The sequence below is a fragment of the Trachymyrmex septentrionalis genome, unplaced genomic scaffold (genome assembly GCF_001594115.1).
Source record: "Trachymyrmex septentrionalis isolate Tsep2-gDNA-1 unplaced genomic scaffold, Tsep1.0 scaffold13, whole genome shotgun sequence".
NCBI classification, from domain to species: domain Eukaryota; kingdom Metazoa; phylum Arthropoda; class Insecta; order Hymenoptera; family Formicidae; genus Trachymyrmex; species Trachymyrmex septentrionalis.
Genome location: NW_017304438.1, coordinates 6,463,245 through 6,489,122, shown reverse-complemented (window position 1 = coordinate 6,489,122; position 25,878 = coordinate 6,463,245). Strand labels below are relative to the sequence as shown.

Here is a 25,878-nt window from a genome sequence, read left to right as displayed (position 1 = left end):
CGATCCAATTTTTAGTTTGATCACGACTTTAACTTACTTCGCATTTCCTATGAAAATATCTCCTTAAATGGCTTAAATGATTCAAATGTATCATTCCGATAATACATTTGAAGCATACATTCTTCGCGTTTATGATAAATTTCAATTCTATGCAAAATTGTTTGTTTTCTTCTTTTCATAAAATAAAGTTTCGTCTCACTTCTCGGTAGCTCTCAAAATCGCTTAAATGTAAGCGTCGTCGTATCTTCCATTCTGCCACGTATACATCGCACCAAACGGAAAGGTATCTGCCTGACGGCCGTATAATTTCTCGTTCTATATACCCTCAACAATTGTGTGGAATTTTGAACAAGAGTGAGTCACTCAAACGAATCATGCTACGCGGAGGGATACGTAGCATAGCATGAGCAGTAACAACAAGAAGCCATCAGGAGGCAAGGACGACAAGAAGAATCCTTCCAGCAAAGAGGACAGCCCGTCGGGTGGTAAGGACGATGGTGGTTCAGCCTCGACGGGAAGCAATGGCGGTGCGACTGCAGGAGAACCGTCGCAGCCCGGAAGTAAGCCCAGCTCCGCCGGAGCGACCGCCAGAGAAGGGGCCCAAAGGCTTCTGGGCCTGGCGGCACGCGGAGAATGGGCCCCTGTGGATCAGTTGCTCAAAACTCTGGAGAAGACGGTGCAGAGCGCGGGAGAAGATGGCTTCATCGTGCCGCTCGCCGGTGTTTTGGACACGGTTAGTTTCCTCCATATGTACTGCATCAAAAATATCAAAAAAGTTAATAAGAGAAGATTAAGGATTACACGATTATTTTTTAACAAATGAAAAATTAAATTTTTTTTCTATTATATTTGAAAGTAATACACAGCAAGTTTGGCGATTTAAAGGCTGGATCCAAATTATTTTACAATATAATAATTAGTGGACATGTGTTCGAAATAATAATTGAGAAATGATGAAATGAAAAAAATTTCATTTAATTGAACAGTTTGTTGAACAGTTTGCTGACCACGGTTGAATTTGATTAAATAAAATTTGTTGAATTAACCTGCATTGTTGAATTAATCAAATATCTGCAAACAATTAAAATTTAGTTAGTTGAACAAATTTCTTTTTTTCAGTGTGTGTATACAACTTTCATTTATATATGGAAATTGGTAATGAATTTCCAGTTCAATAGACTGCTCAGAGCGTGAAGATATATTTCTGATAAATCATTAAGATATATTTCTGGCACAAAAGAGACCAAATTTAAATTTAGAAATAATTACGAAAGTAACATTTCCATGTGTAAAATACATCCTTGTACCGCTGACTAAATCTATTTGCGGGAGACTAACAGGAAATTTTAGAGATGGTCGAACAATTATAAAAAAATTACACAACAAATATACTTTCTTAGGCAAAGATATTTTATTTGTAGACGACGGGGATGACGCCGTTAATGTACGCAGTGAAGGACAATCGCAGCGCGTTGCTTGATCGGATGATCGAGCTCGGATCCGACGTGGGCGCCAGAAACAATGCAAGTATTGTACGATAGATGAGACGAATTATTTGATAAATCGAGAAACTTGTCCATCTTTAATCAAATTCAAGAAAACATAAATTACTTTGTAAAATGTAAATTACTCGTGAGAAAAATATCCGGGCGAATGATTGTTTTTTGAGATATTCCATTAGAAACCAAGGTAAAAACATTTGATTCATCGTTCTTTGATTCATTGCCGTCGCGATAAGTGCTGAGTTCTCGTGCTGAGGTTACGTGGCACTGGCACGTAATAGCACCCGCGAAGGTGACGCGTGCCACGAAACGTGTACAGCTAATGATCAGGTCGCGATTTGTGCTAACAATAAGTCGAGTCACTATAAGTCGGTAGGGAAAGATTGCGTGAAGGAGAGACAAGGTCAAGGGGCTTACTGACCGACTGGACAAAGACAGGCACCTGTGTAAATGGATAAGTAGGCCGCCGAGTCAGCTAACTATCAGCCATAACGAACAAGGGTCCGATCCAAAAAGTAGATAAAAATTTAATCGTTGAACCTTGAAAGTTGCCCGTCAACGGCTCCTATGCAACGGCATTCTACGTTTGACACCCCGGGCAGGAGTTCAATTATTTAGCGCGCTCGGTGCAACTTTCTGAAAGTCATTAAGAACGCCATCGCAAGAACTCTATAGTAAAATTTATCGATTTCAAATGTTCTTACGCGTTAGGACGAAGAAGGGAAAAGGAAAGGAATGTCGCGTTACTTCAAATCTTCGGCGTAGGTTGTAACATCTTATGACCACACGCAGTGATGTAACATCTTATGATCACAAGAACGATTTTTCTTCAAAATTTAGCTTTCAGATACATAACTATTCAGATACCAGTCTAAAACTAATTCTGTAGGATCATCAAATAATATTAGGTTGAGTAAAAAGTCATCGCGTATTTTTTAGCTCAAAGTTGTATATACAATATCTTCGTCAATAATGAATGAAATTCAAATTTTAAAAAAGGGTTTTAAAGCTTGAAATCTCTACTTTTAAAAGCTTATCACATTTTTTAAGTTTATATGAGTTTGATAATTTTTACATACCAAAAACTACGAGCTGAAAAAGACGAAAAATTTTCTTCTCACTTTGTGGATTTGTAACGTGTCCAAAACGAATTTGAGAAAATTTTCGATTATATATCGTGAAAGCTTGATACTTTCCCTACAAAATCGTTTTTTTTAAATATTCCTACGACTTTTGATTACTGAGTTATCGCGGATTAAATAAAAGAATTATTTTGACTTTAATTGCTCATAACTCCATTAAAAATTGTCGTATCGTATAATTTAAAAAAGAGATTTTTAAAGCTGAAACTTTACTCTATTAAGATATATTTATATTGTTGGTAAGAAAGTAATTGCGGTTTTTACTGATAGATGTCTTTTAAAAAAACGCGATGACTTTTTACTTAACCTAATATAAGCTTAGATTAGCAACTGCGGTTGCTGGAATATCAACATTTTTTGCAGCATCTTTTATCATACTCAAGATTCTTACATAATTGTTTTGATGACCCAAATTATTTTTAGTCCTGTGTATCTAGCTAAATGTTTAAATATTCCAGTAAAACCGTTCTTTTTATGTAGTCATACACATTACAATCTATGCTGATTTTAATTAAGTAATTTAAATAACCGACCATAATTCTTTTCTTTCTCCCATTCTTCTCCTATTTGATTTAATAAATGATTTATTAATCGGAGAAGTAATTCTTATCAATGAGAAATGTGTGTAATGATTTAAAGAAACTATGCAAACAGTTTATGGGTTATCTTTGTGTCTTGATACATCATTAAATTTGATTTATTTTTAGTCTTGATTAGATGACATGTTAATATGTCTAAAATAAATAAAATTCAATGATGTAAAATCGTTTACGGAGATAACCCACCAAATTACGTAATAATTATTTTCTTCTCTGAGAAAAATATGCAAAGCTTTAAAAATATGATCAGATATTATACGTGTAATTAAAATTATTATTACACTAGTGCGCGAAGAGCTTGCTTTCTGCACGGTTCATATTACTCCTTTTTACTTATGTTATGAGTGACGTGCTGTTAACTATGTTAGAGCATCACTTCGCAAACACGTGCAAGGCGTTGCATACTCGCTACTATCGATCTACCGCTCCCACAATGATTCCAATATAATTTTCAAATAGCACGCTGATATACCGTGATCAGAAACTCGAAACCTGAAACATCGTAAGGGTCCGCCCGACGGGTGCGGCAGAGCAAAACTCATAGCTTCATTATCGTTGTACATATTTCCATAATGTTAGTCTCATATGTGGATTACTACCAATTCATTGCTTTCCAAATGCATTTTATTGACATATTTTCTACAGGATAATTACAATGCTCTCCATATCGCTGCTATGTATTCGAGAGAAGATGTCGTTAAATTATTGCTGTCCAAGAGAGGTGTTGATCCTTATGCCACAGGAGGGGTACGAATAAATAATTTTATTTTTGTAAAAAAAAGTTATAGCAATTTTGGAACAAAAATAATAATTGTATAATTTAAAACTATACTTTGAAACCCTGGTATTCTATAGAAAAGAGTTTACTTTGAATTATTACAAACGATTTAATCGATCTGCCTAGTCATAGATTCTTCGATTAATTTTAGATTTCAGTTTTTAGAATTTTAAGTTTCGATCTTTTGGCTATTTTACTTAATTTCTACGATATAACAAGACGAATAACAAGAGAATTATGGACGAGCGTTAGAATGGAACATTAAACTTTCTATTTAAATTATCATATTTAATAAACATCCACAACTTCTTGAAATATATTCATGTATTGTTCGTAGCCAAGACAACAAACGGCGGTTCATCTGGTAGCATCAAGACAAACGGGCACCGCTACGTCAATCCTACGAGCTCTCTTGGGTTCTGCTGGACGCGACATCAGGTTAAAAGTCGACGGAGTAAGTAGCAATCCCCGAAATAATTTCACAAAGCTGCATAAAGGGCAAATGAAAACTTAATTAAATGCATCAGTTTGAGGAATCCAATATTGTCAGTCGAGTCGATCTTTTCAATATAAACAGGACGAGCTAATAGTATGACACCATAAGGAGATCCATGTCGGCCCCGAAACTTCAAATTAGACAAAGATAAAGATTTTTCTGTAATAACCGCGGCGCGATGCTCCCATTTCGCGTCCGCGTTTCTCGCGTGACAGGTGCCGCGCGCCGAGAGATCGCTACCTGGTACCGAACGGCGCCATAACTCTTCTCTAGTTCGCTTTTTCCTCCCTGTCTCCCTTGCCCTTTGTCATACAATCCCGTCGCGATAGTACGACGAAGCTACAGATTGGGGAGGAGTCCGGCCTCGTCGTCAGTGTGGAAAAAAACAACAAGGATTTATGTTATATCGAATATCGAGCCGATGCATATTTAGGCATTTGACATGAGCACGAAAAACTCTCGTGTCATGTATTAATACTTGTCGAAATATTTCTTCGTACAAAATATTAACCCTTAATATACACGATTGAAGTATTTGTATACTGCGCATTTCTTTTCTTTAAACTACTAGGAGCTACATAATTGTTTCTATCCTCTTCTTTTAATATACAATTTTATAAATATAATATATTTTAAAGATGTTAATGTTTATGTAAAAATCACTTAATGATTTTTGCATATTTGTAATGAAAATCAATCCATAATACGAACGATCTAGCTATTATATGTAATAAAAGGAGTGGAAAATCGTCGTGTGTATTATCTAAGGATTAGTAAGAATAAAGAAAATTAATGGGGGTGTATGAGTGTATGAATATTACAACTGCTCACTAAGCAGAAAAGTAGTAATTTAATGTGATGTTAGCTCTACAAGGTAAGAATCAGTCACATCGTATTGTTACTTAGAACTGAAAGCACCGAATGAATCAATTAAGAAAATAAAAAATGTAAAAATATGTTTTTTCTGAATACATTAGTCAATCAATTTTAATTTTAATCAATTTTACGATTTTGTCTCTTTCCTAAAGATTATAGTTTATGCTGAAAGAGACAATAGTATACATAGTCGGAAAGGATATAATTAATTTATTATTTTTTCTTTATATCTATTTGAGAATAAATATATCTCTAATCTTCTTAATTGACTCGTATCATTGACCTTATCTTTCCTGCATTTGTATGCACCGGATTTAATTAATTATTTGTAAAAATGTCCCTACATATAAATATCTCTATGATTCTGCTAGCACTTTCCGTAATTAATAATTATAAAATGTAGTGAAATTTATTTTCTTCATTTTATTATAACTGGCATAAACATTTGACATTCTTGAAGTTTCAGAAGTATTTTAGATATGTGAGCAGTAAAATTATAAAATGGAACAAAGCATCAAACTTTCTAAAAATAGTCATCACTTCGTGGGTTACCTAGATAAACTACATTTTTAAATAAATGATGATTAATAAAAATTCAAAGATTTTCCTTTTATATTTATATTTCAAATTTCTTATTTCTTTTTCACCACATTATGTAATTATCTTTGAGTACAGTACAAGAAAAAGTCGAAGAAAAGATCGTTCTATATTTAATTTTTTAAATTTTATTGTCCAATTGCAGAAAGGAAAGATACCTCTTCTGCTAGCTGTCGAGGCTGGCAATCAGTCAATGTGCCGAGAACTTTTAGCACAGCAAGCACCCGATCAGCTTCGTGCTACTACGCCAGCCGGCGATTCTGCCCTGCATTTAGCTGCTAGGAGAAGAGACATCGACATGGTGCGGATTCTGGTGGATTATGGCGCGGCCGTCGACATGCAAAATGTACGTTAAATCCAAGCACGAAAATCCCAACTAAAGTGAAATTGAACCGATAATAATCGGATGGTATACCGTTGAAACTTTGCCAATTATATACATAATACTCCCGAATGCTTCGAAACTCGCAAATTATACGTCGCGATGTAAATACATTACAAACTTTTTATCATTTTCCTCGCATTTGGGTAAGCTATATATCGCGTTTAATTATCCTCTCTATGATTTTATGACAGTCGGAAATTACCATTTATCTCTTTTATCTTTTGAACGCGTAAACAATTTCGAATTTCCGAAATATGAATGTATATACGATATAACATAATTGTTTAATTAATTTCCGGTAAAATTAATGGAATTTTATTGTTAGCTTACAAAAGTATTTATATTATAACGCGTAAAACGCTAAAATATTTTAACTATCCAATTCTATTCCAACCTATTTTGACCCCGCAAAGAAATTGAGTACAAGATTTGACAAGATCGATCGTACATGAAATAGAAGTGACGCACATGATAAATTACTGTAACTGCGAAGTTATATTTCTAAATGAGAAATAATTGAGAACAAGACGGTTGTAAAATTTACGACAAAGTTTTAAATTTCTTTAAAGATTATTTCATTGTAACTGCATTCCCCTTATAATTTTATGATTCGCTACAACTTTTACTACGCGATAATGTATATAATGACTTTTAATTGAGTCACAAAAATTTATGAGGACACAAATGATAAGAGTCACTGCTTAATTATTAACTTTTATTAGTAACTTTCATTAGCAGTGTAATAAAGGTAAAAAAAAAAGTAATAATTTTTCTACCAAGATATAAAATTTTATTATCGAGATATAAAAATTAAGATAAAAATTTATAAAATTTGCAATCAAATTCAGCAATACTTACAAAATGTATGTAATGTTATTGAGAAATATATAACTACCTAAAATATATAGCTATCTAAAAATGTAACATGTATTTCAGGGCGATGGGCAAACTGCATTACACATAGCGAGCGCCGAAGGTGACGAAACCTTAGTAAAATATTTTTACGGTGTCAGAGCCTCCGCCTCGATCACCGATCATCAAGATCGAACGCCAATGCATTTGGCTGCAGAGAACGGCCACGCTTCCGTCATCGAGCTGCTGGCCGATAAATTTAAAGCAAGTATCTTCGAAAGGACGAAAGACGGCTCCACTTTGATGCACATAGCATCGCTCAACGGTCACTCGGAATGTGCTACTATGCTCTTTAAGAAGGGCGTGTATCTGCACATGCCAAATAAACGTGGTGCCAGATCTATTCATACAGCTGCAGGATACGGACATGTGGGTATTATCAGCACTCTGCTGCAACGAGGAGAAAAGGTAAACAATTATTATTACCACAATGAATGATATCATTCGATATACTTAATGTGAATAGCTCTTCGATTATAATTACTTTGACAAATATAAATTTAATTTTTTTTCTCATAAACATAAGTGTCGCTATTTAAAACTAAAACTATATTATAAGTTTAATCTTCTATATTACTTTTAGATTTTAGAACATACATTTTATTTTCTAAAAATATTTTTATCACAGATATATATATATGGCTCAACAAATTTAATTTTCATGCAAATTTAAGATATTTTACAACGTTAAATAAATTATACTTCCAAGAATAAATCAAAAGAAAATAGATTATCAATGTGATCCGACTGTTATTAGTACGTAAAAATAATATTTTTTATAATGATTAGATGCCGATATAAAAATTCATGAATACACCAACGTGATCCTTTTTAATGCGTTACAGTAATACTAAGATATCTGTACATCTTTAAATGCCAAATTGTATGGAATCTCTTATTTTTTTCCATGCAGGTGGACGCGATAACTAACGATAACTATACGGCACTCCATATAGCCGTAGAAAGTGCCAAACCGGCTGTCGTGGAAACTCTTCTAGGATATGGCGCAGAGGTACACGTGAGAGGTGGAAAACTTCGGGAAACTCCACTTCACATAGCTGCCAGAGTGCCCGATGGCGACAGATGCGCTCTGATGTTATTGAAATCTGGAGCAGGTCCCAATTTGACAACTGATGATGGCCAAACACCTGTGCACGTGGCAGCCAGCCATGGGAATTTAGTGACACTTCTTTTGCTCCTCGACGATGGTGGAGATCCGATGTTTAAATCAAAAGTACGTCGATAAAACAAGAAATAAGATCCAATTCATAAAAATACAATCTCTATGTAATATTGTAATGAAACAAGTTAAATATTCAACAATAAGTAAAATAAAAATTAAATATTGTTTTTTTATCATGTTCTACGTAATAAATGTCATATACAATGATTTTCTCGAAACGATAACTGTTAAATTATTTCTATTTACTCAAAGATTCCTATTTTTGCTTAGAATGGAGAGACACCCTTGCATTTAGCCTGTAGGGGTTGCAGGGCTGATGTGGTCAAACACTTGATAGAATTCGTGAAGGAAAAGAAGGGTCCAGAAGTGGCGACCGCCTATGTGAACAGTCTGACTAACGAAGGTGCCAGTGCGCTCCATTATGCTGCCCAAATCGAACCCTCGGAAGTCGTCACTCCCGGCGATGATCGCGCCGTGGTCCGCGCTCTTCTTGACAGTGGCGCGGACGTTTCTCTGCAAACCAGACAGGCCCAGGAATCGGCGTTCCATCATTGCGCGCTCGCGGGCAATAACGAGGTTCTGTCGGAGATGATCAGTCGCATGCCAGCTACGGAGGTGCAAAAAGCCTTGAATCGGCAAAGCGCCGTGGGTTGGACGCCGTTGTTAATCGCAGCTCATCGAGGTCACATGGAACTGGTGACCACGCTTCTCGCCAATCACGGCAGGGTGGATGTGTTCGATCTCGAGGGTAGATCCGCTCTTCATCTAGCGGCTGAGCACGGCTACCTTCAAGTCTGCGACGCGTTGCTGGCGAACAAGGCCTTTATAAACTCCAAGTCGCGCGTCGGAAGGACTGCTCTGCATCTAGCAGCCATGAATGGTTACACGCATTTGGTACGCTTCCTCGTGCAGGATCACGGCGCTGCGATAGACGTGCTTACCTTGAGGAAGCAGACTCCTCTTCATCTGGCAGCGGGAGCGGGTCAGTTAGAGGTCTGTAAACTACTTCTAGAACTTGGTGCCAGTATAGACGCCACGGACGACCAGGGGCAAAAACCAATTCACGCTGCGGCTATGAACAATTACGCCGAAGTGGCGCAGCTCTTTCTGCAGAGGCACGCTAGTCTCGTGATGGCCTGCACCAAGGATGGCAATACTTGCGCTCACATCGCTGCCATGCAAGGCAGCGTCCGGGTGATCGAAGAACTGATGAAGTTCGATAGGCAGGGTGTGATATCTGCTAGGAATAAACTGACCGAAGCGACTCCTCTGCAACTGGCAGCGGAAGGTGGACACGCTGAAGTCGTGAAGGCTCTAGTTAGGGCCGGCGCATCCTGCGCTGACGAGAATCGCGCGGGTTTCACTGCTGTTCACCTGGCGGCTCAACACGGCCACGGTCAGGTACTTGAAGTTATGAGGTCGACGCAATCTCTTAGAATATCCAGCAAAAAGCTCGGCGTTACCGCACTTCACGTTGCTGCTTACTTTGGACAAGCCGGTGAGTAAAAATCTTATAAAACAATTGTATACTATCATTCAAATTATTAAAACGTCAAAAGGCTAAGGAACCAAGCTTATTGATCGTGCTACACAATTTATATGTTTAAATACATACAAACATTTCGACTTTTTTACATCAGGTCATCGGTGTGATAAAACTATCGCTACTGATTTATATGAGATTCCATAAGTTTTATGTGTTAATTAAGTAAATAGGCAGAATAAGTACCAAATCGATTTTTAATAAAGCAGAAAAACTTAAAATTATGATGACGCTCAATAATGCTATAAAACTAAATTTTAAATTAAATACAATGTAAAGGCTCCAACAAATAAAATTCAAATTATCAAAACGTAAAACAAACTAAGGAATCAAGCTTGTTATAAAAACATACATTTAATTTTACGCTGTTATTATGGAGTGTTATCATAATTGTAATTCAATTTAAAATTTTTTTCCTTTATTAAGAATTGGTTTGGTATTTACTCCGCCAATTTATTTAATCAATACATAAAACTTATGAAATCTCACATTTTTCTTAAATTACGTAACCGATAGCGATAGTTTTATCTAACACTGATTATGACCTGATGTAAATAGGTCGAAACGTTCGTATGTATTTAAACATATAAATATTGTATAGTACGAACAACAAGGTTAGCTCATTAATCTTTTTACGTTTTGATAATTTGAATTTCATTTGTTAGAGCCTTTACAATGTATCTAATTTAAAATTTTGTATAATAATATTTTACAGAAAAAAAATTACTTCAAACCAGTCAAAATATTTCTTATAGATTTAAGAACTAAAAGATCTGTAAGCTAAAACGATGCAGCAAATTTCTCCAGCAGGAAATAATTGATTAATATTTTTTTGGTATATTAAACCTCAATTATTTTGGAAACGCGCTGATGAAATTTGACTTGTGGTATCATTTTCAGCAATCAAAAATTTATTTTAAAAAACACTTCATCCGATTCAAAATAAAAAAAAATATTTTTTGTAAACTAGTAATTATAGTAATAATCTATAAAATGACTAAAATGACGATAAAATCGTTTCTATGCAATGTAAAAGAAATTAAATTAACAAATTTTATATGAATATTTTCCTACATCATAACAGAGTTACATGAAGAATATTTTTAAATTAAATTGCATTGAAAGATATTTTATAGATATAGATATTCTAAATATCTTTAAAATGATTTTAATGAAAAATTAACGGGTATATCTAATTCAAATTTAGTGTTTTTTATGATTCTAATTACTTCAACATTGTCATGATTGTCATTAAACAATATGAATATCGTTCGATATTATCGTTAATAATGTATAATATCTATACATAATTCATGCATAATTGTATTTATGTATAAATTATAACTAATTAATGACAAATATTAATGGTGAAATATAATTAGAGAGAAGCTATCATTAAATTTGAATGTATTAAGATGTATATATTTGTCATCATTATTTTTTTAAAAATCATTTTAAAAGCAGTTAAATATGTGTTTTAATAAAATAATGTACCTTTAATTGTACTTCTCATAATCTCTTTATATTTTTTTATTGTAAAAAAAATTGATTTTGATTCTAGATACGGTTAGAGAACTGCTCACTCATATACCTGGAACTGTGAAATCCGATCCACCGACCGGAGGATCTTTAGTAGGAGAATTAGGGGCTGAATCCGGCATGACTCCTCTTCATTTGGCTGCCTATTCTGGAAACGAGAACGTCGTACGACTTCTTCTCAATTCTGCGGGGGTTCAGGTACGACTTCTATGACAAATTATATTAGAAATGATATCATAACCGAATTTATCTAATCTTAATTTATAACACATTCGGAACATATTCTTTTTGTAAAAAATATTTTTAAAAATGTATGTACATTTTAAGACGATGATCTTCATAAAAATTAAATAACACTTGTACTATTTTTTATTTCTAAAGATTTGAGAAAAGTGAAAAAAATGTAGTTACGTTTACGTTAGTTTGTACAAGTTATTAAAAAGACAGATTAATCGGCCATTCTACACTAATATATATGATTAATTTTAATCTTGTTTTAATTTACTTTTTTATCTTTTCCTAATTCTAATATTCTTAATATTCTACTAATGAAAATTAACTTTAATCTCGGTTTAACTTGCTCTTTACCTTTTTCCATTTTTAAAATTAGAAAAGGATAAAAAGTAAGTTGAAACAAGATTGATCAACATTGATCAATGTACGGATTTAAACCGCCGCATTGAACATTTTGATTGAATATGAGGATGTTCTGACCGAAGGTAGACGCAGCGACAACAGAAAACGGTTGGAACCCTTTGCATCTGGCTTGTTTCGGTGGTCACATAACCGTCGTGGGTCTGCTGTTGAGCAGATCAGCGGAATTATTGCATAGCTCGGATCGTTACGGCAAGACCGGGTTGCACATCGCGGCAACTCACGGGCATTATCAGATGGTAGAGGTTCTTTTGGGTCAGGGAGCGGAAATAAACGCGACTGATAAGAACGGTTGGACACCGCTGCATTGTGCGGCACGCGCCGGCCATTTGGACGTCGTGAAGCTGCTTGTGGAAAGTGGTGGGTCTCCAAAAACCGAGACGAATCTCGGCTGCGCACCGATCTGGTTCGCCGCTTCCGAGGGTCACAACGATGTGTTGAAATACCTTATGGAGAAGGAGCACGATACGTATGCTCTGATGGATGATAGGAGGGTAAGATATCCGCTCTGATAAGGGGAACTCTCTAAAGTAATAAAATTTCTTAGAATAAGAACTTCTCAAATGTTACATTTTTTAACTACAAATTTGTAAATTATCATTTTTTTATTTCACATGATATGAAAAAGTTATAGAAAAATTATAAAAAAATAATTGCTTATAAAATCTAATAAAATCGTTTGTTTTTCAAAATTTTTCTTTTTTATATGAAAGGATGTTTATCTATAAAATATTTTCTGCGGTTTAAAAATATTCTTCATGTTTTATATATATATGTATATATTTCGTGAGATTAAAAGACAACATTTGGAAACTTTATACATTTCGAGGCCAAAATAAGGAATTTGCTCTTTAATGTTAGATACGCACGCAAAGAGAATTAAGTCGGTTTTGTAGACGAAAATTTATTGATAATGCATGTGTAGTTCAAATAATTTTGAAACGAGACGAGAAACATTGTCACATAAAATTCCGCAATTACATTACGTAAAACTTTACCTTTATTATTTAAAAGTAGGTTTCACAATAGCTAATCAGAATATCGATTTAATAAAGTCACTACATTTATAAAACACGAGAATATTTATATTTATCATGAAAATTTAAAGTATCATTAATCTTAAAAAATCAATCGTAATATAATTTTGAAGTCTTTAAGCGCGATGATAATTTTATTTAAAAAGAGCATAAAATTTTAAATAATAATCTACATAAATTTATGTGCATCATAAAATTATCTGTCTCAGATTTGATGCAGACAAATAATAGATCACAACACATATCCAGAACACGGAATTGCAGGAACTTACCATTTTCTCGTGTTAATTTCTTATTAACTTTTCAAACTATTACATTTACAGTTCGTCTACAATATGATGGTCTGCAGCAAAAGCCATAACAACAAACCGATAGAAGAATTCGTTTTGGTGTCACCCGCGCCAGTCGACACTGCGGCGAAATTATCCAACATCTACATAAAGCTCTCTGAAAAAGAAAAAGAGCGTGCTAAGGATTTAATTGCGGCCGGGAAACAGTGCGAAGCAATGGCCACCGAATTGCTGGCTTTAGCGGCGGGCGCCGACTCGGCCGGCAGGATCTTGACGTCGATGGATCGCAGGAATGTCGAGTTCTTGGACGTGTTGATTGAGAATGAACAGAAAGAGGTGATCGCGCACACCGTGGTGCAGCGTTACCTCCAAGAGCTATGGCAAGGTAGCCTAAATTGGAACGCGTTCAGAACGATCCTGCTGTTCATTGCCTTCATCGTGTGCCCGCCGGTCTGGGTGGTGTTCGCCCTTCCGCTCGGCCACAAGTACAATAACGTACCCATCATCAAGTTCATGTCGTATCTCACGTCGCACATCTACCTGATGGTCTTTCTATTGCTGGTCGGCATCACACCGGTCTATCCAGTGGTGAACAGAATCAACCTGATACCGTATTGGTACGAGTGGTGCCTGCTGGTGATGCTATCAGGACTATTGCTATTCGAACTGACGAATCCCAGTGACAAGAGCGGCCTTGGCTGGATCAAGCTGGCGGTGCTGCTCTTCGGCATATTCGGCGTTGCGTTTCACCTAATGGGATTCGTAATTGTCGAAAGACAATACTGGCCGACTCTCCTCTACCTGAGAAACCAGCTTTTTGCTCTCAGTTTCCTTTTAGCTTGCGTGCAGATCCTGGACTTTCTGTCGTTTCACCATCTGTTTGGACCATGGGCCATCATCATCGGTAATCTTATGAAGGATCTCGCGAGGTTCCTCGCGGTGCTAGCGATCTTCGTCTTCGGTTTCTCCATGCACTTCGTCGCGCTTAATCAGGCGTTCAAGAACTACAAAACGTCACAAGAGGCGCTCGCTGAGGCCAGAAAACATAGGGACGCATTTTCCGACGGTAAGTTCGAAATATGTCACTCTCATTTCTTCAGTCTTCCAATCCTCTCCTTCTTCAGTCTTTTTTCTTCCCTCTCTTTTTTCTCTTTCTATCTATAAGGTGGCGCATGAAATGTAATACCATTTAATTATTCAATTTTCAATGCTTTGATAACCAATTCTATATCAGTTCTATCAGGCGTCGAGTAGCTTGCCGCTGGGTGCGACTGACTCGCGATCTATAGATTCGGATTCAATCCCACCTGCGGCCACATATGCGATTTTTCACTTTTAAGGAGCTAAAAATGTCTCCATTTGGTGATTAAAGAGATCTTTAAGCATCAGCGCTGTTCGGATCCGATGTTAAAAACTGTAAGTCCTATACTTTCATATATCAGTGGATATATGTACATTTATCAACACGCATGGCGTTTGAATGCCAAATTTCTTCCTTCCAAAGACCATGTATAATGGAAAAAGTTGGAAGAGGCTGACATTCAGAAATCAGGTTGATGATTGATCAGTTCTATACCACCCGGTAAAAAATTGTTTATGCATGAATATAACATGCATAAATATACGTCATAAACGTGTATAATCATATGTTTTGAAAAATGTAAAAAAGTTGCTCATACACAATTATGCATACTTTTATTGTATAATTATATAATATTATATAACTATATAAATAATTTTTTTACATTTCTTCAAATTTGATTTTTTCTAAAACAAATAGTGTGAAAATTACCCTTTCAATTATTTTTAATATTATCACATTACTATTATTATTTATGTTACACTAAAAAGTAATTTTACAAAAGAAAGAGGGATGTACCATATGAACATGCATAGGTATATTTCATGTATAATTATACATTTATGAATATTTATATATATTTATAATGTTTATATACATATTCATTTATACATATTCATGCATGAACAATTTTTTACCGGGTGCAATTTTATTAACAATAAATATATAAATCAAATTATAGTGGAACTTCGCGCTAACTTCAGTATTCTGAAGATAGGGAACTAACTTCTTCATTTCCCCTTCCACATATGTACATGATGTGTATAAAAATTTTCAGTGTTAAAATAAGTTATGTTACTTTGGCATCTGTGCAAAACGTTCTCACTATCTGTAATACTCTTTTTAATGCTCCGCTCGTAATGTAAGAATGAGGAGAACATCTGTAACTTTTCACAGCCCTGCGTAATAGAAGTTACGGAAGTTCCATTGTAATATGACATTTCGTGCGCCACCCCCGTATTTTTCTCTCTTTCTCTCTTTTTCTCTTACTATGTGCCTTGACGCCAATCCAGAGCTAGTGGCGCAGTTAATTGATTTTTTACAGTTCCGTCTATAGGATATGTATACATATACGCGCACACGTACTGTAGATACGACATGTACCGTAGATACATTATGTAGATACCTACGTAGGGCTAGATCTTAGATTGGCAATCGCTTCGACGCGCGGTACTGGTTTCCATTAACAGGACGTAGACAGTGCTTTCGCCCACGCAGGTGCTAATTCGCGTGGGTACCGAGATAACGGTATGCAATCGCGTATTTCCACTCTTGCGTTAGTTTACGTCAGGAGTTGCAGAACTACGTGAGTACAATTTCGATGAATTTAGATTTCAATATTATACGGAATCGGAAATTAAACTCATCGAAATTGTAACCAACTGTGTTACTCGGCGCGTAATTTATATGCAGAAACAATTAAACGTTTACCCTCCTTCGCTTCCCGTCCCTCCAATTGAAAAATTTATTCCTACTTCGAAAATCATTGTCTCGTTGCGGTCAAGTTTGCGCGCGTTTAGAGATATCTTAATTGTCATTTATCAAAAAATCCCAAAGTAGGTCTACTTCATGTCGATCATACTCAGAGACATGCGGAGCGATACAGAATCATAATCGACTGAATTACAATGATAGATTTGTTGGCCAATGTTACGGAATGGATGATGGAGACGCCACCAACGGCGCCTCCTCGTCGCACCGGCCGCTACAAGAAAAAGAATGAGTGCTGTGACGATAACAGCAGAGATTGTAAGTTTTCAGCTGGTTGAGAACGATTAATCAGAAGCAACCCGAGCGCGGAAAGCAAATCGGAACAAAAATCGCGCACGTGAAACTGAATGCGGGACACGATCCATCTCGGTGTCGTCTCGTCTGCATCGTGCATTTGGCCAGTGTGTGTTGTCTGCTGAGACTGCTGCCTGATATGACGAAGCGAAAGAAAAGAAAACAAACGAGAGAACCGGAAAAAAATACACGCAAAATCGGATGTTCTTCTTGTCGCGTTGTATGCTGTGATTCGGAGGCAACGGTAAAAAGATTGAAGCGAAAACGATCTGATGGAGAATTTGCTGAGAATGATATATCTCCCTTGTATAATAAACATTACTGCAATCATTTAAAGCACTCCAGTGCAGCAACCATTTATTAATTACTGCTATGGGCGTACGCAAGGCGGGGCAGGGAGCGTTTGCCTTTCTTCTTAAATTTTTGAAAGGAGAAACTATATTAAATTATGAAAATCATTTTTACAATAAAACTAGAAATATTTTTAAAAATATTTAGAAAATTTACTGAAGATTCTCGAGGACTGGCTTTATAAGTGCTTTAATAAATTTGGTGTGAAAATAAATCTTTGCTACCTTTGAAATCCTGGCTACGCCCATGATTATTGCTGTAATTGCAAAATTTAAAAAACCTTTTTATGCTCCTACTCGCTTCAGATCCGTTCGCGGATTGGAGAGAAGCGTCCGTATCGCAGCGTACCGAACGAATATTTATAAAATTAATCTGAAAGCTCGGAGAACGACGTTCCTGTCCATGCAATTTGATTAGCTGTCGATTAGAGTTATTGCCGGAGCATATGTGCTCGTGTTTCTTTCACAGCCTCTGCCCGTGTGCATCCCCGTGTCTCGCCTGTACGTATGTGTCCTGTATATGTATTATACATACATGAACGCACACACACACACACACATATATGTGTATGTACGTGCGTGTTTTCTCTGTACCTACATCATATATCTGTAATTATTGTAAGTTGCTAGAATCGTGTTTATGCTAGTGGACGATGTTGTATGCAATTCATGATGTGCATCCATCGCACGGTCATTTTTTTATGTGACTCGATCGATTTTACGGAATGTCCCATATCCCTAAAAAAATCGTTCCCTCCGCGCGTTTCCCCCTTTTTTTCTTTTCTTTTTTTTTTTCCTCTTATCAGCGGACCGTGACTAGCACGAAAAAGGACCTTTCCATCCTCCGTGTCTTTGCATGCAAATAAATTTTGCGCGACGCGTCGCGTCCGCCTTTGGACTCGTGCAAGTCAGACAAGCAAGGAGGAGGGTGCGCATCTTCGAGCTGCATGTCGCATCCTTTTTATCCACTGCAAACGTATCGCGCGATACGTTTCAAAATCGTCCACCCCACGCCCTCCTCTCTTTCTCATTCAGCATGGAAACGCACGAGGAATGACCCCCATTGTTTGATCACTAGTACCCTCGAGAAAAGGCGTACCGGCGTCGGGATGCATCCCCCGATTAGCGAGATGCATCGCTGGGCTCGTCGCGCGTCCTAGAAACGCGCCGGTCCAACGATAGAACCTCATCGTCGCGAGTATCTTTTAGCGCGGGACGACAAAGAGAAAAAAAAAAGAAAGAAAAAAAAAATAAAAAAGGGAAGCGCAATTACATCTGAGTAATTCTCAGATGTAAATGCAAGACGAATTAGAGCGACGAGGCTGAGAAGACGAGTGACAGTACGTACTCGACGATGAACAGCAGCCTGCAATAAGATATTCATGGCATGCATTCGGCGTTAGTCCGCAGCCGCAGCTGCAGAGCATGGCCAGAGTCTATATAAAAGATATGCATGAGCATGTTCATTCCGTTTGTTCGTTCGCTCGCTCGCTCGCTCGCTCGATCGTTACGTACCTTATGGAATACTCACATGCGCATTTGTAATACTAAATAGCGAGTATCCACCAGTAGTAGCCTGTAATGGCACGAAGCAATGAGCTATAAAAAAAAAGAGAACGAAAAAGCCTTTAGAGCTACCAAGAAACGTCTTGTGTGTGTGTGTGTATGTGCCTCGTAATTCCAGTAAAGATGAATCCGGTACTCGCCTTCGAGTATCTATTCTTCGCCGTCTTCGGCCAAACGACCCACGGCGAGCTGAAGGTCGAGACCAATCAGCCGCAGTGGACCTCGGTCCTCTTCAAGTTGACCTTCGGAGTGTACATGTTGGTCTCGGTAGTGGTGTTGATTAATCTGCTGATCGCCATGATGAGCGACACTTATCAACGGATACAGGCGCAGTCGGACATTGAGTGGAAATACGGACTCAGTAAACTGATCCGAAACATGCACAGGTAAGCCTGCGACCTTTTACGACTCCGAATATAAGTGCGATAATAATCCGCTATATGATAAACCGCTAGATAACTGACGCGATCCGACCGAAATAGCATGCTCGATTATCTTTTTCCACGTTTGGTCGGAACATCAATGTACAATATATAAATAGAATTATATTACTTTCAAGCGACGCGCTCTCGCATTTACAAGACGAATCGTTGCAATGCCGTTCGCTTTTACATGCTTTTACGTACAGCCTGCGTATGTCTCGCGGTCTCGACCGGTCTCTTAAGTAACTCGCTGTTAAGCTATTCGGGGGTTAACGGAGCATTCCGCGTGTTGGAAACGCGAATTGCGTGTTACAGAACTACTACAGCTCCGTCCCCGCTAAATTTGCTCACCACCTGGACCGTGTACTTCATCAAGTTGTGTAAGCAGCGCACCGCTAAGCGCAAGCGACCCTCGTTGGTGCACATGATGGGATTCGGGCGTGCCAGCCGTTTATCGCCCAGGTCCAAGATGGGCGCAAAATGGTTGGCCAAGGTTAAAAAAGGTCAGGTCCGTCCAAAGGATAGCGTGACCCTCTCCGTGGTGCATCTCAGCCCGCTGGGCAGCCAGCTGTCCTTCAATAGCGCGACCAGAATAGAGAACGTAGTGGATTGGGACGCGATCAGGAAGAAGTATCTCATCCTAACTGGAAACGAGCCCGAGAAGGAGGAGGAGAAGGAAGAAAAGAGCAACGGGGATGAGAACGAAGATGAAAACGGACCGACAGCATCCAACGCTTCGACGATACCAGCGACAGTCTCGAATCCGCCAACATAAAAGATTTATCGTCGCCCTTTGCTAGTTTTCGACCAAAGCTATTTGTCGAGTTCCCGCGAAAAACGAGCAAACGAGCGATTAAGATACCGTCGGCCATCGTACTACCGTGCTCAGTATTACTTACTAGACAGACAGATTTAGCGACAGATTAAGTGCGCTAAAGATATTCACCTTCCACGAACACTATTTAAATCGTAAACCGCTACCGCAGACACAGACTCTCAGACGATCGAGCGAGATCATCATAGAGGATCCCCGCGCGATCCTCGGCGCACCGGCGACCGGTCGAGCATTTAATCATCTAAGTAAGTACGCGTCTCTCGACGTATGATACGTGAATCTCGTAGGAACGCATATAATTGATGTTGTTTGTGAGATATATGAGAATGGGCCAATTCCGCCGAACACATTATACCCTCTCCGTCACATGGCACGACCGGATGATGCCTGCGAATGCCAAATTGTCACGAATCCCCGTCACATGCTCGCTCTCGATGTTTCATTGAATGTTGGATCATTCATCCGCGACACCATAGCGCGTTATCATCCGTAGGATGCAGATTGTACCTCTCGATTGATTCATTGCGACGATATTTTCCATTAGAGAGCCGTTGCTGTAAACATTAATTAAAGTTAAATGAGATGGTTTGATTGAATTTGTAAATGTTTTCGTAGAAAGACAAAATAAAAAAAAAACATCTTAAGTCTATTAACTTTAACTAACATTTACATGGACGGTTCATAATGAAAATATTCCTGATATTGCAAATGTCTAAAGGCACATCTATCTAAAAGTCTCTTTATTAAATCCCAGACTGCATGCATGTCTAAAAGACTTCATAAAGACGTCATAAAGATATCTAAAAGAAATTTAAAAAAACGTAAAGAGGTTTTCTAGACAATGCCTGCTATCTGGAATGTCCTTTAAATATTAGTAATATTCGGGATAATTCCCTTATGGAAAAATAATATTGGATTCACGAAAGAACGATTGGAAATAATTGAAAAACTATTCGAATAGAATATTATACATGTACACGCGTTTCAATGGTTTTTTTATAATCCAATAGTATTTTTCTACAAGTATATATATATTGCACGTAATATACATCGCAAGTCTCCTCTAGTTTCTTTTATGTTTCATGCGCTTAAAATTAGAAATTCGTTAGACAAAAGCGCATTTTTCTTAGGCGCTTTGGACTTTTTCTAACGACAGGCAAAAATGAGGAATTCGTACGAGTCGCAGCATATCCTGTATGGCTTGAATCGATCCTCTTTGCGACGTTTGGTAGTGGCAACGTTTAGCATGTTCTGCGCAGTGGCAGAGAACTTTTGCATTCGTCTACGCGCATATATACAAAACACCTTACGAGACACGTTGTTTAACGCGTATTTGCAGTTAGGATGAATCCCATACTCGCAGTCGAGTTGTTGTTCTTCGCCATCTTCGGTCAGACGACACACGGAGAATTCAAGGTAGAACCGACGCAGCCCAAATGGACTACCGCCCTCTTCAAGATCGCCTTCGGCATTTACATGTTGGTGTCGGTGGTGGTGCTTATTAATCTCCTGATCGCTATGATGAGCGATACCTACCAGCGAATACAAGCACAGTCGGACATCGAGTGGAAATACGGATTGAGCAAGCTCGTTCGAAATATGCATAGGTAATAAGACGTACCGAGGAAGAAAAAGTTACACGGAAAGAATGGCTTCGCTGAAGTATCTAAAAATTTAACTAGATACAGATTTAAAAATAATTTTGTTTCATGTATAAATAATTATATGTATAAATATAAAATTGTATACATGTGTGTGTGTGTGTGTGTGTGTGTGTGTGTGTGTGTGTGTGTGTGCGCGTGTGCGTGTGTAAATATCAAATAAAATAATTTAATAAACATAAAATAAATGTGTAGGACGCTTAAGCTACTGGTTGCTAGAATGTCAAAACTTTTTACAGCATTGCTCGTTATTTATTATGCCTGAGGTTCCTATATTATTTTGATGGTCGAACAAAATTGTTTTCAGATCTATATCTAGTTAAATTTTTAGATACTTCAGCAAAATTGTTACATCTTCGTGTAATAAAAAAAAAAAGAAGAAACGGTAGGTTGTTGCATGTCGCATGAAAGCACCATTTATTGTATATCATTTATCGCACTAATAGATCGAATTTTCAATATACGACAGGACCACTACGGCACCATCTCCGCTGAACCTCCTGTCCACGTGGATCACGTATTTCGTCAAACTTTGCAAGAAACGCCTGACCAAAAAGAAAGAACGACCTTCTCTGATGCACCTGATGGGTCCCCGCATGTCCCCTCGCTCCAAGATGGGAGCTAAATGGCTGTCTAAGATAAAGAAGACTTCACAAGTGGGACACAAGGATAGCGTCGCTTTATCAGTAGCTCACCTGAGTCCTCTCGGCAGTCAATTGTCCTTCCGCAATATCGTCAAGATCGACAACGTGGTCGACTGGGAAGTTGTCAGGCGCAAATACAGAGATCTTTACGGCGAGAAGATCGAGGAGAAACTGGTCGAAGAGAACAAGGAGTCGACAGATAATCCATTGGCGATTTTGGAAGGCCCGCCGGATACTGCCGAAAAATCGAGGCTTGGGCTTGGAGCTTGAACGAGGAGGAAATGTTGAAGACAACCATCGACAATACATTATATAACTCTCATGGAAGAGAGAGAAAGAGAGAGAAAAAAAAGAGAGATCAAAGCTCTTCCTATTTTCGCAGATTCACCGCATTTAATGCGCTCGGTTGCGTTTATTTGTACATACATCGCCGCGAGGCGTATACGGAGGACCTTATCAGTATTTTCGAAATAAACGTCTAAGCTCGACTTTGTATCGCCTGTACAGTTATTGTTAGCTAGCAAACCTATGCTCCTTGTGATCCATAGTCTAATTGATTACTATATAACACATTTTAGAGACTACCATGGGGAATACCCGTATGCATAGGAATCGTTCCACGTCACGTTTGACGGTTAGTCATCAACATTATTTAATTATCAAATTCTCTTTCCACCTAGAATGTTTTTGATTATATGTATAATATATCTATATATACCTTATACATTATATCAATAGAGCGTAATTGCGTAATGGCTCTGTTGCAACGATGCACGCACCGATCATTATGCCTGCATCATGTTGCTCATGATATTTTCGTGTAATATATCGTCGCGCCCGATACACATATTTGTAGGATCTATGTAATATCGCCATATTAGAATTCGAAGCTCACATCATCATTATACATATTATATTTATACACAAATTTGATATGTAGCATGTACATTCATTAATACGTCAATCGAAATTGAACGTGTCTACAGGATTCACCTCTCGATCATTCGCACATTGTAAAGTTCGACTGGCACGCACTATAAATGCTCACTCTGTAAAAAGAAATAGTTAAATTAAAGCAAATTCGATAAAAGAGATTTTTCTCTGTATAACGAATACTTCATTTTTTAAATCAGGATTTAGTTTAGAAGTTTAGTTTTGAATTCACTTTTATCTATTTCCGCTGAATACATACTTATAATATTACATCAAAGTTATAATTTCTTACTCAATAATGTAACTGTTATAATATGTGTTATATCGTTGAATGGAAAGTTATAATATTGATGTACTTTTATTATTAGTTTGCATTCTACGGACTCGCAATGCGTAAATATCCGCGCAATTTTTAAATTAAAAAATAATTTAATATAATCTATGGAATTAATTTCTTTTTAATTTCCAATTATTTTAATTAACTTCCATAACTATAAAATACGTAAATACTGATAGAAAAAAGAAATTCAATGATTCTAAAACCTATTCTTGATTTCATAGATTAGGAATTCATAATTTACAGAGAATAAGTTTTCAATTCCTTTTAATTTTTCTATTTTTTGCAAAGTGCATAAAAGCGAATCGAAGTACAATTCTCACATTGCAAGCCACATTCATCGCATCCATCTTGCATTTGTAAATGCGTTTAAAAAATTTTTCATCGATACATCAAATATAGACATTCATCTCTTTACAATTTATTATTCAGTGTTCGCTCATCGAAATCTTTTGAAATACGCTGCTCAGTCCATCGCATGTTTTAGGTTTTACAAAGCCCGTTGACTTTCCTTCTAATTGATTGTCAATTTTTGAACGAAGATTAGGATAATTGATCATCGTTTCAGCATGAATTTCTACAATTTTTAATACTCCAAGATCTGTAAATATGATTTTTTCTGCTTGTAATCAGAATAACAACGAATAGAATAACACCAAATCATTTTGTATCAGCAGTGGTGTAGTCCGAAATTTGCAATTACTTAACTGCAATGACTAAAATATTAGACTATTAGTTACACTTTGCCTCAATTATACTACACCGCTGTATTAGCGTAGGAATATACAACTAATTCAATTGCTATGATTTCTAATAAAATATAGATGGATACAACAATATTTGGATTCACGTAACAATGTGCTGTAGTATTATAATTGCTCATTAAGCGGCTAAGTAGCCACTCAATGTCATTAGTTTTTATCTTTAGATCTAATTACATTAAATTACTACTTAGCCACTTATTGAGCGATTATAGTACTGAATACAACCTTCGAGATTTTTTTAACTTATTCTTTTTCTCTGTCTGTACAGTTGCAGTTAATGCGGTCGAAATCACGGAGAATCTTTTCTTCGCCATTTTCGGCCAAAAAGGTACCGAACACTTTTCATTAAACCAGAAGCAGCAACCAACGTGGACGCTTTATTTTTTTAAGGTGATTTTTTCAGTAAATAATATGATTATCTATATATGTTATTTTTTTATATGTTAGAATTTAATAAATGTTTTTTGTTTCAAGGTGTCATTCTCATTATACATGCTCGTCAGTGTCATAGTATTGATTAATCTATTAATTGCTATGATGACCGATACATATCACAATATTCAATCACAGAGTGACATCGAATGGAAATACGGTCTCAGCAAACTAATTCGTAAGATGCAAAAGTAAGTAACACGATTATAAAAAAGAATAAAATCTCTTTGCGGACACAAAAGTATTAAATCTTTGATTTTTATATCTTCAGCACAGTAAATGAATTTTGCAACTACGCTTTTATTAGATTAAGGTGAACTATTGATAAGAAATAGATCAAGATAAACCATTGATGATATTTTGAGTTATGTCACTTTTGATGAATTATTATGAATTTGTTGTAATTTTGTAGGATATCGAAATCGTTACAATTAAAAAAAAATGATTTTTTTTAAGAATTGTGAAACAAAAATAACAAAAATGACATTTGATCGATCATCTCTAAGAGTATATTCTTTTTGCCGATATTATTTACTTAGTCAATAATTTTCTATTTAAAGTTGAAAAATAATTCTTTTCTAAAAAAAAAAACGTAATTTGTTTAGTTATATCATTTTTAAAGTAAAGGAATGATATAATTTTTTCATCAAACTTTCGTGTAAAACTTAAAGTGTGCAATTTCTTATGCGCTTTTATTTAAATTTGTAAACTTTTACTGTAATATTATTCTGATTCTTGTTTTAGAACAAGAACAGCCCCATTCCCGTTAAATCTCGTTACCATATGGGCAGAATATATTAAGAATGTTTGTATGAAAGAACGTATTGCAAAGCAGAAAATCGGCAGATCGCGTGGGTACATGGAACCCGATGCGCAAAGGATTTTTCCAAAATTTTCTACTGTACGTAAATATTATGTCTCTATTTTTCAAAATAGAAAAATATTACGCTTTACTAGAGAAATTTATAATATTGCCATATGATCTATTGTAACAAAGAAGATTTTAAGTCTCTTTCTCCGATTTTGATAAGCTTTGAAAATGTTGTAATATAGTTTAAAATAGATACATTTTTTTAAATAAATTTTCTTACACACGTTAAAAAAAATAAAATTTACAAAAAATCGATTTTTATCTTTCTATATTATATAAATAATAAAATACATAAAAATATTTTTAAAACCTTTTTGATGAAAGTAACTGATTTTTAATGATGTATTCAAATTTTCCGAAAATGTTTTTTTTTTTCAACATACTT

The 25,878-nt window shown here is 36.5% G+C and overlaps 2 protein-coding genes across 4 annotated transcripts in view; both read left to right on the top strand.

Annotated features, from left to right (window-relative positions):
• Nucleotides 1–217: 217 nt before the first annotated feature.
• Nucleotides 218–24,527, top strand: LOC108756852 (serine/threonine-protein phosphatase 6 regulatory ankyrin repeat subunit A-like). Of its 3 annotated transcripts, none has more exons than XR_001939866.1 (14): nucleotides 218–733; nucleotides 1,422–1,523; nucleotides 3,889–3,990; nucleotides 4,359–4,475; nucleotides 6,136–6,336; nucleotides 7,312–7,695; nucleotides 8,201–8,521; nucleotides 8,741–9,968; nucleotides 11,575–11,750; nucleotides 12,272–12,700; nucleotides 13,567–14,599; nucleotides 21,191–21,458; nucleotides 21,982–22,790; nucleotides 24,459–24,527. XR_001939866.1 is itself a non-coding variant. In XM_018500958.1 (14 exons), exons 1-14 carry the CDS (start codon nucleotides 404–406, stop codon nucleotides 19,789–19,791), a joined length of 5,265 nt encoding a protein of 1,754 aa, XP_018356460.1. In that variant the 5' UTR covers nucleotides 218–403; the 3' UTR covers nucleotides 19,792–20,005. The 3 variants fall into 3 exon arrangements, 2 of the variants coding, with proteins under 2 accessions (XP_018356460.1, XP_018356458.1); XM_018500958.1 differs by lacking the exons at nucleotides 21,191–21,458; nucleotides 21,982–22,790; nucleotides 24,459–24,527 and adding exons at nucleotides 16,529–16,642; nucleotides 18,713–18,980; nucleotides 19,332–20,005; XM_018500956.1 differs by lacking the exon at nucleotides 24,459–24,527 and having other exon boundaries at nucleotides 21,982–23,069.
• The window catches only part of LOC108756679 (transient-receptor-potential-like protein), a 3,674-nt gene continuing 538 nt past the window's right edge, over nucleotides 22,743–25,878 (top strand). Inside the window, exons 1-4 of the mRNA XM_018500667.1 lie at nucleotides 22,743–22,755; nucleotides 24,459–24,580; nucleotides 24,665–24,813; nucleotides 25,367–25,523. Of these exons, the coding sequence (XP_018356169.1) occupies nucleotides 22,743–22,755; nucleotides 24,459–24,580; nucleotides 24,665–24,813; nucleotides 25,367–25,523 (441 nt within the window). The remainder of the gene's footprint in view (nucleotides 22,756–24,458; nucleotides 24,581–24,664; nucleotides 24,814–25,366; nucleotides 25,524–25,878) is intronic.

What these genes read in the sequence shown, in the direction of transcription:
- LOC108756852 (XM_018500958.1), top strand. Translation starts at nt 404, where the DNA reads ATGAGCAGTAACAACAAGAAGCCATCAGGAGGCAAGGACGACAAGAAG. An exon ending in TCAGGTTAAAAGTCGACGGA is followed by an intron (nt 4,476 to 6,135) that starts GTAAGTAGCAAT and finishes GTCCAATTGCAG; the next exon opens with AAAGGAAAGATACCTCTTCT. An exon ending in TAGGGACGCATTTTCCGACG is followed by an intron (nt 14,600 to 16,528) that starts GTAAGTTCGAAA and finishes TTACAATGATAG; the next exon opens with ATTTGTTGGCCAATGTTACG.